General features: G+C 35.0%; 3 protein-coding genes across 3 annotated transcripts; 2 read left to right on the top strand and 1 right to left on the bottom strand.

Annotated features, from left to right (window-relative positions):
• The first annotated feature begins 2,307 nt into the window (after window positions 1–2,307).
• LOC128729312 (uncharacterized) lies at window positions 2,308–3,410 on the top strand. The gene is made up of 2 exons (XM_053822983.1): window positions 2,308–2,471; window positions 3,136–3,410. The coding sequence occupies exons 1-2, from the start codon at window positions 2,336–2,338 to the stop codon at window positions 3,276–3,278; spliced, it is 279 nt and encodes a 92-aa protein (XP_053678958.1). The 5' UTR covers window positions 2,308–2,335; the 3' UTR covers window positions 3,279–3,410.
• Window positions 3,403–5,355, top strand: LOC128729311 (uncharacterized). The gene has a single exon (XM_053822982.1). The coding sequence runs from the start codon at window positions 3,501–3,503 to the stop codon at window positions 4,416–4,418; it is 918 nt and encodes a 305-aa protein (XP_053678957.1). The 5' UTR covers window positions 3,403–3,500; the 3' UTR covers window positions 4,419–5,355.
• A 4,599-nt stretch (window positions 5,356–9,954) lies between these two features.
• On the bottom strand, window positions 9,955–12,621 carry LOC128729168 (uncharacterized). Its single transcript, XM_053822822.1, has one exon. It carries the CDS (start codon window positions 12,619–12,621, stop codon window positions 9,955–9,957), a length of 2,667 nt encoding a protein of 888 aa, XP_053678797.1.
• Window positions 12,622–18,631: the final 6,010 nt, after the last annotated feature.

The following is an 18,631-nucleotide window of genomic DNA, read 5'->3' as shown; positions in this document are numbered from 1 at the left end:
TTCCTATTTTCACATTAATTTCACAATTTACAAATCAAATCTTAGCAATAATCAAATAGTAAAGTAACTGATAAAACGTTTAACCAGTTCACGACATGTACCAAAACGTGATATATCTAAAGCATTTATTATATGAGCAAGATAGAACATTCCAATCATATTGAGTAAATACGTACTCAAACATTTTCAGTTCATTTTGAATAGTCATATTATTTTGAAATTGCTGTTATACAGAACGAAATAAAAATATGTAACCCTTGCCGCCAATAAATAATAGTAAACTGCGACCTGTAGCTGTCATAATTCCAACAAAATAATGCTACAAAGTTAGTACAATTTGAAAAGTAATAATACTAATAGGAGATTTCAAGGTGAACTATATATCTTTAGTAGAACACAAAAGTACAAACTGAATTGTTTTTGTTTTTACAAAACCGAAAATTGCTCTATTTTTTAGGAACTTTTTTCCACAACCGCAAAAAAATGTACTTTACATCGTCTTTTGGAAATTGAATTATTCTTTCTTTTTATATATTTTACGACGGTAAGCAAAGTATTGTATACCTCCCACGTTCCTTAATGTAACATATTTATTACTTTTTTGTTCTCTGCTTAAAGACATTACCCATTCCAGATTCCATTGAAATAATTTTGATTATTTGTTTCACTATCGTCCACAAACATTAAATTTGCTTTTGAAGTAAGTAAATTAAAAGAAATAACAAAAATAATTATACCAGATATTCGAGATTCATTTTTGATATGCCACAAATCAAAGTGACGTTTGGTTCAGAATTGCTATTTTGGTGAATATCCAATAAGTCATAAAATTTGAATTACAGAGTTTTTGACTCTTGCCTCAACTAAATCAGATATTACTAGCTTCCCATTAACTTGCAAATTGATTGAAGTTAACGAAAATAAATACGTTACAATACGTTTTAAAAACACAAGAGGGCATATCTTCCGCTACATGCATATAAAAATAAGTATAAATGGTGACATGCGTAAGTATAAAATAAGAAACACGTAAACATTCCCTAAAATGATAAATGAAACGTCTGTTTCCAGACGGCACCTATCTGTACGTGACACATGCAATCCTATTAAGAGGATTAAAGCGAAATAAAGTTAAAGGACACCGTCCAGCCTAAAAACATCAATTAAACATCTTCAACAATCTTTATATACTCTCTTCTTCGATGCATTTCGAAAGCCAATAAAAATAATTATTTATTGAGGATCGTAAGAGTATTGTAAGAGTTATATCAAATGAAAATTAAAAAAAGTAATTGATTCTTATTCTGGTTAGCTTTTGAATTCCAGACTTTACAGACATACCAAATGCAACGCAATTACTCGAAAAGGTTTCCTCTTTATTTTGTTTATTTACCCCTCATTTGTAAGGCCTCTAACAATGATCCTGTTAAGTACAAACTCTGACTTGGGTTTTAGTAAAAGGTTTGGAAAAAACTAAAGCATAACGTGTTAAACATTTGAAGCGAGTTGTTCTTGATCTCACTGGAGCAGTTGCTAGCCGTTTAGGAACTTGAGTGAATGTTTGATCACTAGCAACTTACCTGTTGATCAATATAAACACGCAGAATTTTAAGCAAACATTCTTGGATTGAATTCATTAAGAGCATAGGTAAAAAAAATCAATTACAAGTGTGCGCATAGAAGCGGTTTTTTCCGAAGACAGTGTTTGAATTTGGGCAAACTACGAAACAATCTCTTCAATCAATGGCTCTATGTAGTTTCCACTGTGAATAATTATATAACACCAATGTAGCGCATACTCGACGACGTATTTTAAAAATTATCAATCTGTTGGTCTTAGCCACTTACACCAAGAGATGCAATGTAAAAAAATAACTAGTTGCATTAGTTTATTATTCACTATTTAATTGGATAAGCGGTTCTATGTAAAACCTTTTTCAATTATTACCTCGCACAGTTCATTGATGATTAATTATGATGGATTTTTTTTGGCAATTACAAATAATTTGGTTTTAGATCAACAAAATTAACTGCACAGTAAAAGATGTACAACATATTTTAAAACATAAGCACAGCATCAGATAATGCAATGTGAACAAATTGCTTTTGAATAGAGAAAATTTTGTGAAACTTGCACATGTCCCAATGATCCTGCTCACTCTCGACCTTATTTCGATAAGTTTTAAGTGTATCTCTTAAACCCCCCAGCTGCTTAAATAATTCTCAGGTACCCAAACATCGATGCTTCAGGCATTAGAAAGCCGAAACCCCATAAAATAAAACGTAACCCCAAGTGCCAAAAATGTCATCAAAAATAGCGAGTGGACGAAAGGACATGTCTGCCTCGGTGATCAGCCAGCGCAAAGAAGCCAGAAAAGCAGGTGCGAACGTGAATGTGATTACACCTGCATCGCATCAACCAGTTGATGACGCGAACGCAGGATTTGGGAAATATTTAAGGTCACAGGAAGGTATGTGTTGTAATCATCGGTTTCTTTATTTTCCTAGCATTATTTTTAGTTTAATCTTTTTAGACACAATAATTAGCAAAGACCACAAGTACATGATAACTGTTCATGTACTTGTGGTCTTTGCTAATTATTAATTATTCACTTGCTGCAAAAGCTCAAATCAGTTTTAACGCCTTCGGCACGTGTAACCCAAATATGTACTTCCCTGAAGTACCGCGTCACCCTTATATGGGTAACGCTATTTGTTATGTTTAATTTTCATCCGCAGTTTTGTTCAACGTTTTTTTTCAGCTATTTTACAAATAACATTAATACGAATTACCTTTTCAAAAATCATTTTTAATATTACTTTAAAACTACGTGATAATGATTAAAATAATCACTAAAATGTCTATAATTTTTGGGCAGGTAGGGAACTTTATTGAAATTCAGTGGCGCTGAACGTGTTAAGACTAATAGGACAAATTGTACAAATATGCTCAATGTTGCAAATAAATAAGTTATATCAACAATCATGCAAACCCATAGTTCTCTACCAGGTTATGGAAAAATTGTTGATTGTAATAACAAAATGTGATAATAAAAACATTTTAACCGTGCCTTCTTTAGCAGCGTGTTGCAATTTGAATAAAATTAAACATTTATCTCACTTCTCTGTCCGCAGGAATTGAAATGATGAAATTGTTCGTGATCGCCAATACAATTGTCGTCTTCATGACAATGGCCTGGCCACAAATGCAGCAATCTTACCAAATTCTGCGTTCACTCGTGTTTAACGATGCCGAAACCAATGGAGATAATCTTTGAATGTGAACACAGGAGTGTTTGACTGTGATCGTGTAGTGTTAATATATTTGAACGGACCACTTGAGCCAGAACATCATTGGACATTAGACAATGTTATGTGAAATCTAAACCAGACAGGAGATAAAGTGAAAGAAGGTGTTTTAAAACACGAATCCCAATTTTGCAGCCACAAGGGAAATAAATGATAGTCACGAAAATCTGTACGAGAAACAAGGAATAACGATGTTGTTACTAGCGTTCCGTAGCTTTTTCTTTATCGCTGTCATTCTAGGTTACAGTACTGGGCTTTGGCGCTTGATCAACGACTATTTCCGACGCGAATTTCAATCGTACTTGGAAGAGCAGGCTCAAACAAACAAATACCTGTTGGAAGACCCGACATATCGAAAATCGAACGAGCCGCAAGGAACAATCCCGACAAATTTCGCCACTTTAAAAAAAGTAATACTATTTGGTGATAGCGGTGAAGTGGATACAATTAAAAGCAATGATAAGGGACATTTTCGCAATGGAAGATCACTGGTGACAAGCAGTTTGTCAGTGCCCATCAACAACGTAGAAATGTTAATGCACTCCAAAGATATTACGAATGAAAAAATAAACAGTGAAAGCAGTGAGACGAAATTTGTATCAGAAGAAATTTTGATGCACTCCAAAGATATTACGAATGAAAAAATAAATAGTGCAAGCATTGTGATGAAAATTGTATCAGAAGAAATCGAAAATCACCTGCAAGGTATGGCGGCAATAGTCACTGTCGTTGCACCAGAAAATGTTATAGATATTAAGTCACTCATGGACGAAACGATGAACGAGTATAACAGAAAAATGATAAAGGAGACGATGGAAAAGAAAACACAAGAACATAATATGCAAAAAAATGAAAAAAAAGAACAGAAAGATGAATCACGGGAGCAGATCGAGGATACATGGATTTCGTACTGGAGTAATCGCGATCGGCCCCACGGCAACGGTAAATCATATAGTGAGTCTAATGATTTTAGCTGTGTAAGTCTTGATTTGCAAAATAATGATCAAAAGAGCTCTCCAGTGGATTTAGTCATTGAGGATGAAGAGGGACCCATGCAGGGAGATAGAGCGGAAATGTTGTTGAGATGCGGTTCCGAAAATCATCTTTGAATAAACCATTAAATGATCGAAAGCGGTCTTCGAATATAGAAGTGTATATAGCATTAAGGCAAACATTAACAGAAAGAGTTTGAAGACGCGAGTGAACGAATATGTTGTTAGCCATGTGTGTATATCGACCCACTCATCTATGTGACTAACCCCTAATTAAAATTTCTTAACTTTCAACACAACTAACATAAACCTATAAGTAGCATTCAGCGATCATATAAAATCAGAAGAAATAAAAAAAAAGAAAATAGGTTCTGAACAAATCATGTTTGCTACTGAATGAAAGGCATTCATGTATCAGCTCAGTTTTTTAACATTCAGTGCAGTTTTACAATCCTGAAAATCTTTCCAGCATACAATGCGTTGGGAACAGTTTAAAATTATTACAATAGCATACAGCTTGATAGGAGTAAGCAAAGAGAAAAAAGGAAATGAAGAGTAATGATAAAATGCAGCTTCTTTTTCTTCTTCCATACACTTTGAACATCTGGAACAATGCTGTTCAATAGCGCTAATTAAATAAAATCTCGCTATGATTAATCTTATAGGCCATGAGTAAATAGAAGCAAGACTGCGAGAAGAGTAAAGTGAATATCGCACATAGCAAATGTGGCCCGCTAACATCACTACAACCTGGAAAACTCCACAAAAAAAAAAGAAAATAAACCGTTGGATTTAATTTCACGCCGTGATTGCCTGCGAGCGATTTGATGCCACTCTTCCTTTTGGCTATAAAGAACGGAGAATACAACTATGAACGAACCAACTAAAAAGTACTCCTAAGCAATTGATACAATATATAACTGTTAGCTGATTGTTGGAAAATTAGTCGCATGACGTTGATCAATTGATTTCATGAAACCAAATTAACACGAAGAACTAAATGATGAGAGAAATATTTTTTTCTTTATAATTAATATGAAAAAAAAACAAACAATGAAATATGCAATACATAAATACAATAACAATAAAAGGAAATATTACAAACCCAAAAAAATATGCAAGTCAAAGAATGGTAGCAAATGTTCATGAAATGTAAATGTTGTATTTCGTTTAGCTGATGTTATGGCTGCTTAAATTTAAAATAAAAATCAATAGGTATGCAAATAAAATGCTTTGATTCATACGTTTGGACGTGCTATTTTAATAGGTAATTTAGAATTCTACTACAAATAACTCATGATGTTATTTAATAACAATAACATAAATTCATAACAATAGAAGGCATAAAACTTTTTTCTATACCATAATTACTTATTCACTAATAAACTTTGAACGAATGCAGATGTAGGAAGCTAACGACGAATATGAGAAAAATCAAACGAAATGGTTGGTCTATAATTAAGCATTTCGAAATAAACATTTAACAGTCTACGAACTTTGTAAAGAAATACGAATAATTCCATCCATACTGTAAGTTATTTCAGTGCGTAGAATCATTGTTTGCCAAGTTTAGTCTATTTGAGCTTGGTCAACAATGCATTTTCTCAACAACAAAAAATATTTCAAAAGCCTATTAAGTACGGGTACGCAGTAGATTTAGGAAATATGGAATGTTTTTTATATTCCTGAGTTTTTCCGGGTGTATTTGGCAAAATCTTTGCAAATGTATCACTTCCAAGCGCTGAACAACCTTTTCTTGCAACCCCATCTTGAAGACGACAATAAAAGACAGCTCAAAACAGGTTTTAAGAAGCCGAAAACGTAGCAGCAAATCCATCTCCTCGGTAACTTCATTTATACCGACAGTTTCAAATACGGTACGGACCTGATATTTATACATTGTTCCAGAAAAGAAAGAGAGAAGAAAAGAGCTCGACGCATTTGATGTGGCGCGTCATGGTAAACAACGTATGGCTAATGTTAACCAACTTCAGCTAAATGTTTACACTTTGCAATCTCTATATATATATATATATATATATATATATATATATATATATATATATATATATATATATATATATATATATATATATATATATATATATATATATATATATATATATATATATATATATATATATATATATATATATATATATATATATATATATATATATATATATATATATATATATATATATATATATATATATATATATATATATATATATATATATATATATATATATATATATATATATATATATATATATATATATACATATGGAATATATATATATACATATGGAATATATATATATACATATGGAAATTTATATGTACATTTATCCATTTATTGCACGCATGAGCATGACTAAAGTGAATGGCATCCATTCCACACTACTGCTCGACGCATTGTGGCAGCAGTTGGGAAATAAGTTCATGTTTATACAAGCTCGCAAATTTTTTTCTAAGATTTCAAAGAAACATTGATATAATATAGATTACTTACGCTTACCTGAGCATTTATAACTAATATAGCGTTTCAGCGATCAAGGTTGAAGGTTGTAAAAACGAAGAATTGATCGATGAATGTTTATCCTTTTGACTCTATACAGACCCACCGTAATAGTTAACACCTATTCACAACGCTGATTAAATGACAATTATAAAATATAAACACCGATCATTGGCCTAACTCGTATTAAGGTCATCTTGAAGAGATAGCACTTGCTTTAAGCGAGCATATGCGCGCATGCACAAACCATGTCAGGAACCACCTTCACTTTTGTACACACTCGACAGAAACGGAAAAAGGATGTTGTTTGAATTTACGATTATTGATAGATTTGTCGTCAAGAATGGATAAAAACTCTTCAAGATAGATTGATTTTTTTATCAATTATCACATTAAAAACTATAAAACAAGGTATTGATTAGTTACTTGAAACGCTTTTTTTACCCGATGCTCGATACAAAGCCTATTAACGATCTGCTTGTAAATGAAAGTATTTGTATAAACTATTCACCTCACGTACCACAAAAATCTAAAATTTATACACGCTTTTAGAAACAAATACTTCAGTTTTATATACAAAATAAAGTCCATAATATGTAGCACACATTACGAATGCAGTGCACAACTTTATTTTATGAAACAGTGAAACAAGGCACCTGAAAGACGTACGTGTACACGACGCTAACATTCAGACGCGAGTAAGTGAAAATGGAAGATTTACAATAAGACTCGCTTAAGATTGGTACGCTTGCGCGTCAGCGGCTTCATTTCTTTGAACTTGACAGACGACCATTTTGCTCTTTCGTTGCTTTCAATACGAAGGAATTTCGAACATTGATTGGTACTCCAGGCAGCTGTCATTAGGTGTTATCAGTCAGTTTGAATGTCAACCGATTTGAGAGAAATATTAATACCTTGAGTGTCGCGTCACCCAAAAAGAGACGACAAATTTTCCATAACGCCATGTCACTCATTTTTGGCTGACGGCAAAAAGGCTAGATTTACAAATGCAATATTTGAATATTAAGAACAGCTATTATTCACAAATTTCAAATTAATGGCGAAACGGAAATATGAATGAACGTATAGAAAGCGAAAAATTCATCACAAACGTAAAACTTGAAAATTAGAGCCGGTGCAACCGTTGTTCTGACATATGAGAAAGAAACGCTTGAATCGTGGCATTTTGTACACATTCCTAAAAAAACGCTTGGCACGCAAGGTGTTAAGGATATCAATTATTTCATTGTCAATAAAATTATTATATGTTCCTTTGTAACTAGCAAATTTTAATTTGGATTTCGAGTCGTGACGCTTAAGATTCTGAGTAATTTTACAATAGTTAAGAGTTTAAATAGTACTTTACTTTCAAGAATCATGCAAATTCTTTTGACTTTTTGTTCAAATCTGTCAAATACTTGAAAAAATAACAATATCATTGTATTAGTGCCTACTTATTATCAAAAATTTAGACTCATTTGTTTCCTTTGAATATTGATTTGAGTAATCCTAGCTTGAAAAAGGACATCTATCCATGATTGCACTGCTGTCAGCTGGTATATGGCAATATAATTGTTTTGTTTAGACTCAAATGTTAAATTCTTTGATTTACTCTTTGCATACAAATTCCCTCTATGTTTAAAAAAGCGTGTCAGGTTGAATAGCAAAATGTAATATCTCCATTGAGCTAGATGTAGGGCTGCACAAATTAAAAAAGTGATGCAGATTTGAGCAGTTCCGGCTGTAAATTTTAATAAAAGATCATTTTAGGTTTGATTGTTTATTATAAATTATTTCATTGTTTGATTTATTTAAAAAAAAAAAAAAAAAAAAATATATATATATATATATATATATATATATATATATATATATATATATATATATATATATATATATATATATATATATATATACATATATATATATATATATATATATATATATATATATATATATATATATATATATATATATATATATATATATATATATATATATATATATATATATATATATATATATATATATATATATATATATATATATATATATATATATATATATTACATCCTTAAATGATGAAAAAATATATCCCTATATGAAAAACTACAGCTGTTTGGGGTCTACGAAAATAACTGTCATAGCGATGCGAGGGACAATAAGGTCGATAGAAGACCTATATTCCAGAGTGAAAGATTTGGAGTGAAACTTGGGTCAGACCCGTCTTATTAATCCTGCGATCTATCGATCTACAATTTAAACCTGCGATCTAGCTAATACAACATGATACAATTTGATTCGAAGAGAACAATTATTGTTTAAATTGTTGAAGCACAACCTATATTTATTGTCAATATAAATGGGATATTTAGTGATTAATACTATACTACAACTATTTTGCTGCGGAACATGTAAAGATCTGTAAACGGTCTGTTCAAATGTTAGCTCCTCTCTATTGAATGTTAAATCAAATCAATTATACCTTATAATAACAAATCTGTTGTAAGCATTGTCTCCTAGGACAATGATCGGCATCCTTTAACTACCACGAAAAAAACATTTTTTAGATATGTAGAAATTTTCAAAATGTCAATATAGATAATTTGATAGTAAAACGAACTAAAATCCAAAGAAGTTGTACAATTCATTAGTAGTATGAATGTGGGATTGATAGAATGGAAAGAAAAACTTGAAACTTGTTTTGGGATTCACCATCCAATATGCTTGGAAATCTATCGCTGATCAAACATTACATTTTAGGGTCAAAATTCATGTATAGAAAATGGAAGTATATTTGTTTGTGTTTACTAGATTGGAATAATGAAAACCGAACATTGACGTCGCACTTCGGCGAGAGCACTGCCCTAGGAGAACGACCAGATACAACAGTTCTTGCATACGTATTCGTTTTGCGACTTGAAAATAACTTTGGTATAACTTATTCTTATGGTTTGCCACCTAATTGTCGACAAACATAACTAAATGCTAGTCCGAAGGTTTGAAAGGGTTAATAACTCTTTACATTTGGTGCATATTACTCATTTGTCCGGCTAATAGCTAGGTTTTATTTCGTAATCAACCGTTCACAAAATCGGGTGATATGGCTGTTAAGCACCACCATTATTATTCTCACTCTTCGCCTAGGATTTGTACGCTGCGTACGGGTTTCTTACTGTATATTGGCAGAATAGTAGCGGCTGCGGAGGCTGGGGCCATGGATTGTTCGTTTGGACGGTTTTGAACTAAGTTTTGATTTTGGTGGCTTGGCTGTGTTTGGTGTTGTTGTATAGAGGATGCTGTTTGCAGATGATGAAGAGGAAGTTGTTGATTGGAAGATCCATTTGGAGTTGTTAATGGAAATGCATCACCGGAACCTGGTGCTTGGATTGCAAGCATCAACATGCGGTAAAGAAGTCTTTCACGTACTTCTGGTGGCAAATAATCGGCGGAACGATGCGGTTCTGTTGTTGCTGATGGCGCAGTTACATCCAAAGGAGACTGGTAGATTTGGCCATTACGCCGAGCAACCGAGGGTAAAACGTTTCCATAACGAACATCAGTTACGGACTGACTACCATGACCTCCACTGCGAACGCTGGAACTTGGAACTGACTGACTATAAAGGGGATTTTGATAACCTTGACCGTCGAATGTGTCACCAGGATAAGGATATGGAAGTGGTGGTCGAGGAATTTGTTGTTGAGGATAGCCACCGCCGATGTAAGGTTCTCCAAAATTGAAGGGTGATGGTGACACAGAGAGGTATGGATTGTACATGAAGGCTCTGTTATAGCTGCCGGTATAGTCACCTCCAAGACGATAACGGGATATCTGCTGAGAAACTTGTTGCTGCTGATGTCGGAATATTAGAAGCTGAAGAATACGCTCAAAGTCACGTGCTGTTAATGGTCTTTCTGCTGGAATGTCATAGTAATATGGGTTGGAATAATGTCGACCGTTAGTAACTAAATGGGGTGCGTTTTGCCCTACATTATAGGGTATTGAATTTGGAAATAAATGCTGTTGTTGTTGCTGTTGTATTTGGGATGCGGTTGATGGTTGCTGTTGTTGGTACAATGACTCAGGAGCTGGTAAATGTAAGGCACCTGATAGACGGCGTTGCTGTCTGTAAGGAGATACACTGTTATGCTGATGATTGTGAGGCTCATATGTGTCATTGGCATCAATATCATGAGTGGGTGTAATCCGACCGCTGTATGTCGTCTCAGGCGAGGGAGGCAGTGACGTGAACGGACGTGCATATGGTGGTGAAATTCCGTATGGAGTTCGGAAACGTGCAGGTGTAGGAGATGAAGAGTCATCACGTGCCCGAAATTCTACCGGTCGTGGATGGAAGACAGGGCGACGTTCCTCTACAGGAGGCTCGGCCTCGTTCACAGCCAGTACATGGTTAGCTGCCGGAATCTGAACAACTGCAGTCGACGTTGGCCCATCCGTAACGTAGTTATGTTCCGAACTCGGCTCAGTTGACGTTTCATAAACTATTGGTGTTTTCTCTTGCCGATTTCCAGTAGGAGCTTGGGGGCGCGCAGGTTGTTTCACATATATTCGTTCTGTTGTAAGTCGCTCTGGAGGCCCAGATTGAGTGGCTTGCGACTGCGATTGCAGCACATTTTGGATGTGAGCTGCCCGCTGTCGCGCTGCCAGAACAGCAGCAGGAATGCGCGGTGTAGGATGCGTAGTGTATAGTGGCTTGGGGCTACCTGTAAAAATTCCGCCTAGATCCCCGTCGGTTACTGAGTGCCCATATATAATTTGCTGCGGTTGGGCTTCATATTGTTCGCCGGATTCGCTGGTGGTCGGGCCCAATTGTCGGCGCAGAAAATTACCACGTATGGATTTTTTCGTAGCATGTGCATACTTAGCTACTTCAAGACGTTCCGGCCGAACAAGCTGTTCAGCTGTCTTGGCCGCCAGATAGGGTAAAGGAGTCGGACGGATGATGAGCAATGTACCAGGCTTAGTGTGCATCGATGAGGTATGCGTGGAAGCTGCCGTCGGTTCACCATAGGATGCTGCTAGATTTCCAGAACTAGTTTCCGTAGACGTTGCAGTAACGGTACTCTCCGTTGTTGTCGTCGACGTCATCATTGCAGACATCGAAATCCCTCCACTCACAACTGTCGTCGTCCCGTTGATTACGATCCTAGTAGCCGGAGTTGTACTGCTAGATGAGTAGCCATGGCGTTTTCGTGGTATAGTCTGGATTACACTTGGGCGAAGTGTGCTAGAATGATGCTGTGGGTTGAGATGGTTCAAATGCAGCTGTTGTGAAGGATGGTAATTTGGAGGTCTTCTGGTTGTTGGAGCAAGTATTTGAGACCGGTTTAAACGCGGTGGAATATGTACAATTTCTTCTTCAGGTGTTGATTGTGTAGCTGCCATCGGAATGGTTCGAGAGGGCTGCCCACCATATGACACTCGTTTAATGTCACCATTCAAATCAATGTATCCGTATGTACCTTTAATATTACCGAGTACATCTCGACTCTCGATCTTGAACGTGCCATCTTCTGCCTCGTATCCCACTGTGTATGAGCCATCCTGATTCACCTTGCGGATATGTTTGATAATCTCCAGCCGCTGCGTCGATTCTTTCGTCGCGGCTTCTCTTAGATCACCCGTACGATCAGATATAGATTCCTGGTCTGATTCGCCGATGGTCCCTGGTAGAGTTGTGTGCGTTGCCTCAACTAAAGCATCGGAAGTAGTAATAGCAGCCACGACATAACCCGACATGCTAGGAACAATAAATATTGCCAGTAAGGCCAACATAAGGCATGATCTCTTGCGATTGATTGTTCCGTGACGGTTTTTGGCAGAATAACAGTCCTGTAAAAATGAAAAAAAGATAATAGTCAAAGAACACTTTTGAACGTTAAATGTTTAAAACTATCGACCATAAAATCATACGCAATATTTGCTATAATCGATGTAATTTTTGTTAAATTTCTTAGAAATCCAATAATATGTTGACACTGACATATTACATTTAAAAATTGTTCAACAATTGTTTTATGTTTATTTTCTTTTTTTTGTCAATCGTAAATCGCCAGCTATGGCCTTTAGTCGAATTACATCAAAGATTATGCGTTTGTATGATAACGCACCGATTGCGACATAACTCAGATACATCTCTTGAGACACCGAAGCACACCAAAACTTGCATATTTCCTGCACTAACCAGTAAGGGGAACGCATAAGAAGTATGCGGGTTTCTTCATCATTACTCTTACGTTTCTTACCTCTCATACATAACAAACTTCTCCCACGTGCACAAAAGCTAGTGCGAGACGAACCCAATTTCTTCCTTTGTCTCTTGACTTTTTACGATGCGAGTTTTTTTTTCATCAGTTTGAGCACCTCCTCGTCTGCTCACCCGTTTAACATATTTCTTGCACATCAGTTGTGCGGTTGCTTTGGCATGGGAAAACGTACATTAGACTAGGTCACGGAGTGTCGTCGGAGAGCACTCATCACACATTTCGAATGGATGCTAAGGTTGGAAAATTTCACGGCTTGTGGTGAGTAATAGCGCATGGGACGGCTGGTAATCTTTTTCTTTTCGCACCATCGCTTTTCCAGTCGTTTTTTACGTCTTGGCGCGGTTTTAATTGATGAACGGTCAGTGTTTCTCTCACTATTCCTCTTTCTCTCTTTTAGACCCAATTTTGAGAATGGATTCAGGTAAATTGTCTCCCTGTAATCTTTATTATTTCAACCTTGTTTAGGATTCGCAATCCAAAAAAAATGTGTTGAAGGCACTACCATAGCGAATCGCTAATTAATTAATGTATAATTTAGTATCAACTCATTCCACATAACACGATGTCTTGAATCATACTATCGCATTCAGTTGTAAAGACGTGCTTTAGAGTATTGTTAGTTATTAGTTATTATTAGTATATTAGTTCCTCTTTCGTACCATGAATCGTATTTCTAACTGTAATCGTTGTTATTTCTCACCTTGAGATGAGATAGGGATCCCATCATTATTTTCGATTTGATCCACAGATCTACTCGTTTATGGGCAGTTTGTTTACACTTGTTGATAGTTTCGAATTTTTGATCTCACTTTCACTTTCACATTAAGTTCATACTGCTTTTATCAACTTATATCAATATAACTAATAGTTCACTTATTTTTTATTAAATTGATATTTGAAATGTTTATACTAGATTAAAAGTTACTAGCTTAAAAGTTGTTCAATTTTTATCACTTTCAAGAACACTATGGTTGATTGAATATTTCAACTGATTGATTGCTTCATTGTCGTCTTTAGAGTTTATTCGAAGAAATTTCCTTTTGTATGGCTCACAGCTTTTTGAACATGCTTAGGAAATACTTCAGTGTTGTAGGAATTATTCCTCTGAAATATCACTTCGATTCAATTTGCCTTCAGATCCCAATTAAATCACATTTGGAAAATTTGAGATTTAGCTTCCTCTTGAGTTTAAAATCTGGCTCTTTGGATAAAAATGAAAAGATTCTATAGAATTCACTCAAACTTTAAATACTAAAGAAAACTATGAGCACCTCTACCTTGGAAAAAGTAATTCAAACTTTGTTATATTGTATACTAAAATAATTTTTGCTTTCGTTTGTGACCCACCTCACGTAAACTATTCAATGGTTCAAATGAGACTAGCAGCGTAGGTGGCGGACTACTATATAGCATCAGCGTGGAAAATCCCCTCCTTAATGTTAAAACTCATGGGCTGGCAACATTCCATACTCTGTCTTAGTCGCTTCGTCGGACGCAAACGACACCCATATCCAACAGCACTACTACCTTGGATATCCGTAACTTCTTTACCCCACCATTTTTCGCTCATTGGCGTTCTGCACTACATCACTATTTCGTCAAAAAAAAAAAACGCTACAAAAGCAATCGAAACAAAAAACATCGTACGAATGAGTGGGTTGGAAAAACTGCCAAAAGCGTTATAATTGCTAGCTCGCGGCTGCCAAAGAGACACAATCAAAAACAACCCATGTGAATTGTTTTGCATTTTCTTGGTAGTTTGTTCTCAACAACCACTAATCTCAAACATTGCAAACAATATGGTCGAAGAGCATGGGAGATTTTTACAAATGTGGCACATGCTGATCAGAGGACGAGATTGAAAAAATAAAAGAGAAACAAAGAACTAGAGAAAGAAAACAATACATATAGTATTATGCTGTTACCACCCTGGCTCATGAAATGTGTCCGCTCTTGGAATTGGTACGAGGGATCCACTATTTCCACCCACTAGTCATATCATAAGCATCTCGAGAGTGTTCTAGGCATTCTCGAGAGAGACAAATAAGGGTTAAAAATATGGTAACAATACAATAAATAATTGATAAGATTTCATCGAAGTTGATTTATCTAAGCTGAACAGCTAAGGTAAAAAAAGTATGAAAACAAAGATAAGTGTACTCTTTGCTGAAGTAATCAAAATACCCCACCAAATCCATTTATTGCACTCTTTGGTCCACGGCAAATTGGGTAACGCGCAGCAGCCAAAGTGAGTTGCTATAACTGTTATTCAGGTCGACAACCTAGCAGTTTCTTCATCCTGGAAAATCGTTGATAGCAGGACGTAAGCTTCAAAACAACTAGAGCAAACATGATTCATCTGCTGTGAAAAGAAAATTGTAAATGATTCCCTCACCGGTAAAATCTGGTTTGAAAATGAATGAAATATCTTTCGCTTCGCTTCGATTCGTCCGTTTGCGTAAAGTCCTTTCTTTCGTTTGTACCCTTCACGATTCGCGTCACCAACATGACCTTGGCCAGAATATGCAGAGATATGTCATTGGCTCAGTGATTGACAAATTTAATAGTCTCTAGAGCATAACCATTTTAATTAAATGTTCTCATAGTGTATAACAAAACTCAAGATATTTAGGTAATCAACTGTGTTTGTATGTGATCCAAAATTATGTTCAAAAATCGCCAAGGTGCATATAGTGATATATGTTTAGATTTAATCTAATGTATCTCAAAGTAGAGATATGAGTTTTGGTCACCATGGGATGCATCTAGCTTCTCTGCTTATATTATTTCAATTAATTCTGTTTGTCTTCTACGACTTCCGCAGTTATTTAACAATGATCCCGGAAATAAAGGTGTATTCTGTTCATCATTGATACATGACCTTACAGGTTTTTTATGATCAGTAAAGCAATGGTAAGTTATTCTAAAGCTGAAAACAAAAGTTCAACGAGCGACCAACTGTTCTCATTATGGATGTCTTGTTATTGTTAACGTGCATTGACACAATAAGTTGAGGTTTCATTGCGTTTAAAATTTAGAAAATGTGCTTATCCTCTCGAATCTCTTTGCATACAATGTTTAATTTGGGCCTTTTAGACAGTAGGGATCCTTGGTGATAACCTCCGTCTGTTCGAATTTGGAAGTGAATTTTTAAATTTAGAAATCACATTTAAAAGCCATCCTTTGTCTATAAATCATGATAACTAACCTAAATGCTTTTTAATAAGGTGTATCACGTAAGGTTATTCAAGAGAGTATGTTTGAAAACTGAATTCAACATGTATTCATTTATGGGTAACACTGTATTTACCGTATACATATTTTTTGTATTTACTTTCTGATACATCATTACATCATTCAAATAAAATGTTGTTGGATTTATTTGAACTACATTGCATCTAAAAACTTGAACAACAAAAATCTTGAATAGCAGTTTTGTTTGTAAGCTTTTTATTCTCTAAATATTGGTGGTTGCACTGGGATTTACATTTCTAGATGTCGTAGCGGTTGTGAAACAAACATTTTTGTGATGTGATATGCATCTTTACAAACAGTCTCTACAATAGCGTGAAAATTATGTCACAAAGTATATTAAAGAAAAGCTGTTTGTCTTAAAAAGTACTTATTTCTGAAGCTGTAGCTGGGCAGACAAATATATAGTCAAATGTAGACAAATTTATAAAGAGCAAAAGTCTAAGATCATCTATTAAAACAAAATCCGATCAGTGATTTCTCAAGAATGGTATTTGTATAAGTTACAAACACTACTCAATGTATGCTTTTTTGAGTAACTCGCCCTTTGCTTAATATCTGAAGCACTCTGACATTTTTTTTTATTTGTAACAGCTTTTCTCACAATCTGTTCTTTCAAATCGATTCATTTGAACCTGTTAGCTTTCCTCGCATGTTGCTAAGCACCGTGAACAACCTTCATATCAAAGAGGCGGGTGTTTAAATAGAGTGTTTCAAGGCGTTTCACATTAAAATATCGACCGCCTAACAGACTTGGTGAACTCATGGTTCGCACCGTAAACATGCAGCTTCAGACAAGAATCATTGTTAGCACTATAGTTTGGGCTTCTTATGCGTAGAATGTTACGTCTACTAAAAGGTCGCTACAGGAGAATTGTGAGGAAATTGTATTGTACGTACACATGCCTCACATAGACACCACCATTGTCACCGCAAAATCAGAGAAGGAACACCTCTTGTTTTTCGCCAAAGACCCAACAGACCCGATGTGAACAAAATAGACAAAAAGCGCGGTAATGAAAAATAGGTACAATGACAAATGCGCCATCATCAGGTGGGAGTATACGTTTTTCAAGGAGACTCCTTGGGAAAATGGCACCAACGCCCATCCTCGTTGAAGTGTACAGTCATTAGTGCTTTCATGATTTCTTTTGGTTGCGATTGATGCTACCAAGATGAGGGAATTGTTATTCATCCCATATATCAAAGAGTACCTCTTACACCCGTAGCTAACAATAAGAATTTACGGAATAGAAAAGCAAGCATTGAAGTTTTAAAAACAATCAATTAAGTAACCCTATATATAAAAAACGAAACGCCGTTGTTGGACCAAAGCTTAAAGCTGATGAAAATATAAATGTTTTCCTGCGTTATTAGGTTGCACTACGTAGGTGGTTTTGCTGGTTGCAGTCCTACTCACGTGTGTAACGTTAGGACCAAAATATATAAACCTCTATATCTAAAATATAAAATTCATTTTCTTTTGACATGAATCATGTTTAATTCAATCTCAATGATAAAAAGCGCGAGAATTATTATTAATTAGTTTTATCGTATTGCATATCGATTGATTTACCAATATATATATATATATATATATATATATATATATATATATATATATATATATATATATATATATATATATATATATATATTTATATATATATATATATATATATATATATATATATATATATATATATTACCAATATTAAATTGAAAAATTCTGAGTGCATATGTAACGTGTTTCTGCACTTAAACATTTTTATTTTTAGTCACTTGAAGGTTTCAACACATGTATAAATTAAAAAGATAAAACATATTAGAAGATTTTGTATTTTTCATTGCACTATGACTTTACTTCAGTCACACACAACTACTTTATTTTGGTTTAAGATATTGTGTAAGGAACGGTGTAACAAGTAACAACTGGGAGAGTGATTCAGGTAACTAAAGATTAGCTTGGAAAAGAACGACATTTCCACATGTACCACCAGGCCAATATTTCGCAAATATACGCACGTACATACTTTACACGTGTCGAAAGAAACGCAACGACCTCAGTCAGTTGGAAAAACTGAACACACAAGAATGCAATGGCACGTTCGTTTAACGACTATACCGCAACATTCTCACCATAACCGAGAGCTAAGAAGGTTCAATCGCTAGGGTAATGCCTAGTCGCTTATCCGAGGTGGGAATCCGCGCGACAATAAAATAAGCTCATATGATCTCAAAACAGATGGCTCACATAGGCGTTTGAG

The sequence above is a fragment of the Anopheles nili genome, chromosome X (assembly GCF_943737925.1).
Source record: "Anopheles nili chromosome X, idAnoNiliSN_F5_01, whole genome shotgun sequence".
Taxonomy (NCBI): Eukaryota; Metazoa; Arthropoda; class Insecta; order Diptera; family Culicidae; genus Anopheles; species Anopheles nili.
The sequence above is the reverse complement of the archived record's forward strand: the minus strand, read 5'-3'. Positions and strand labels throughout refer to the sequence as shown.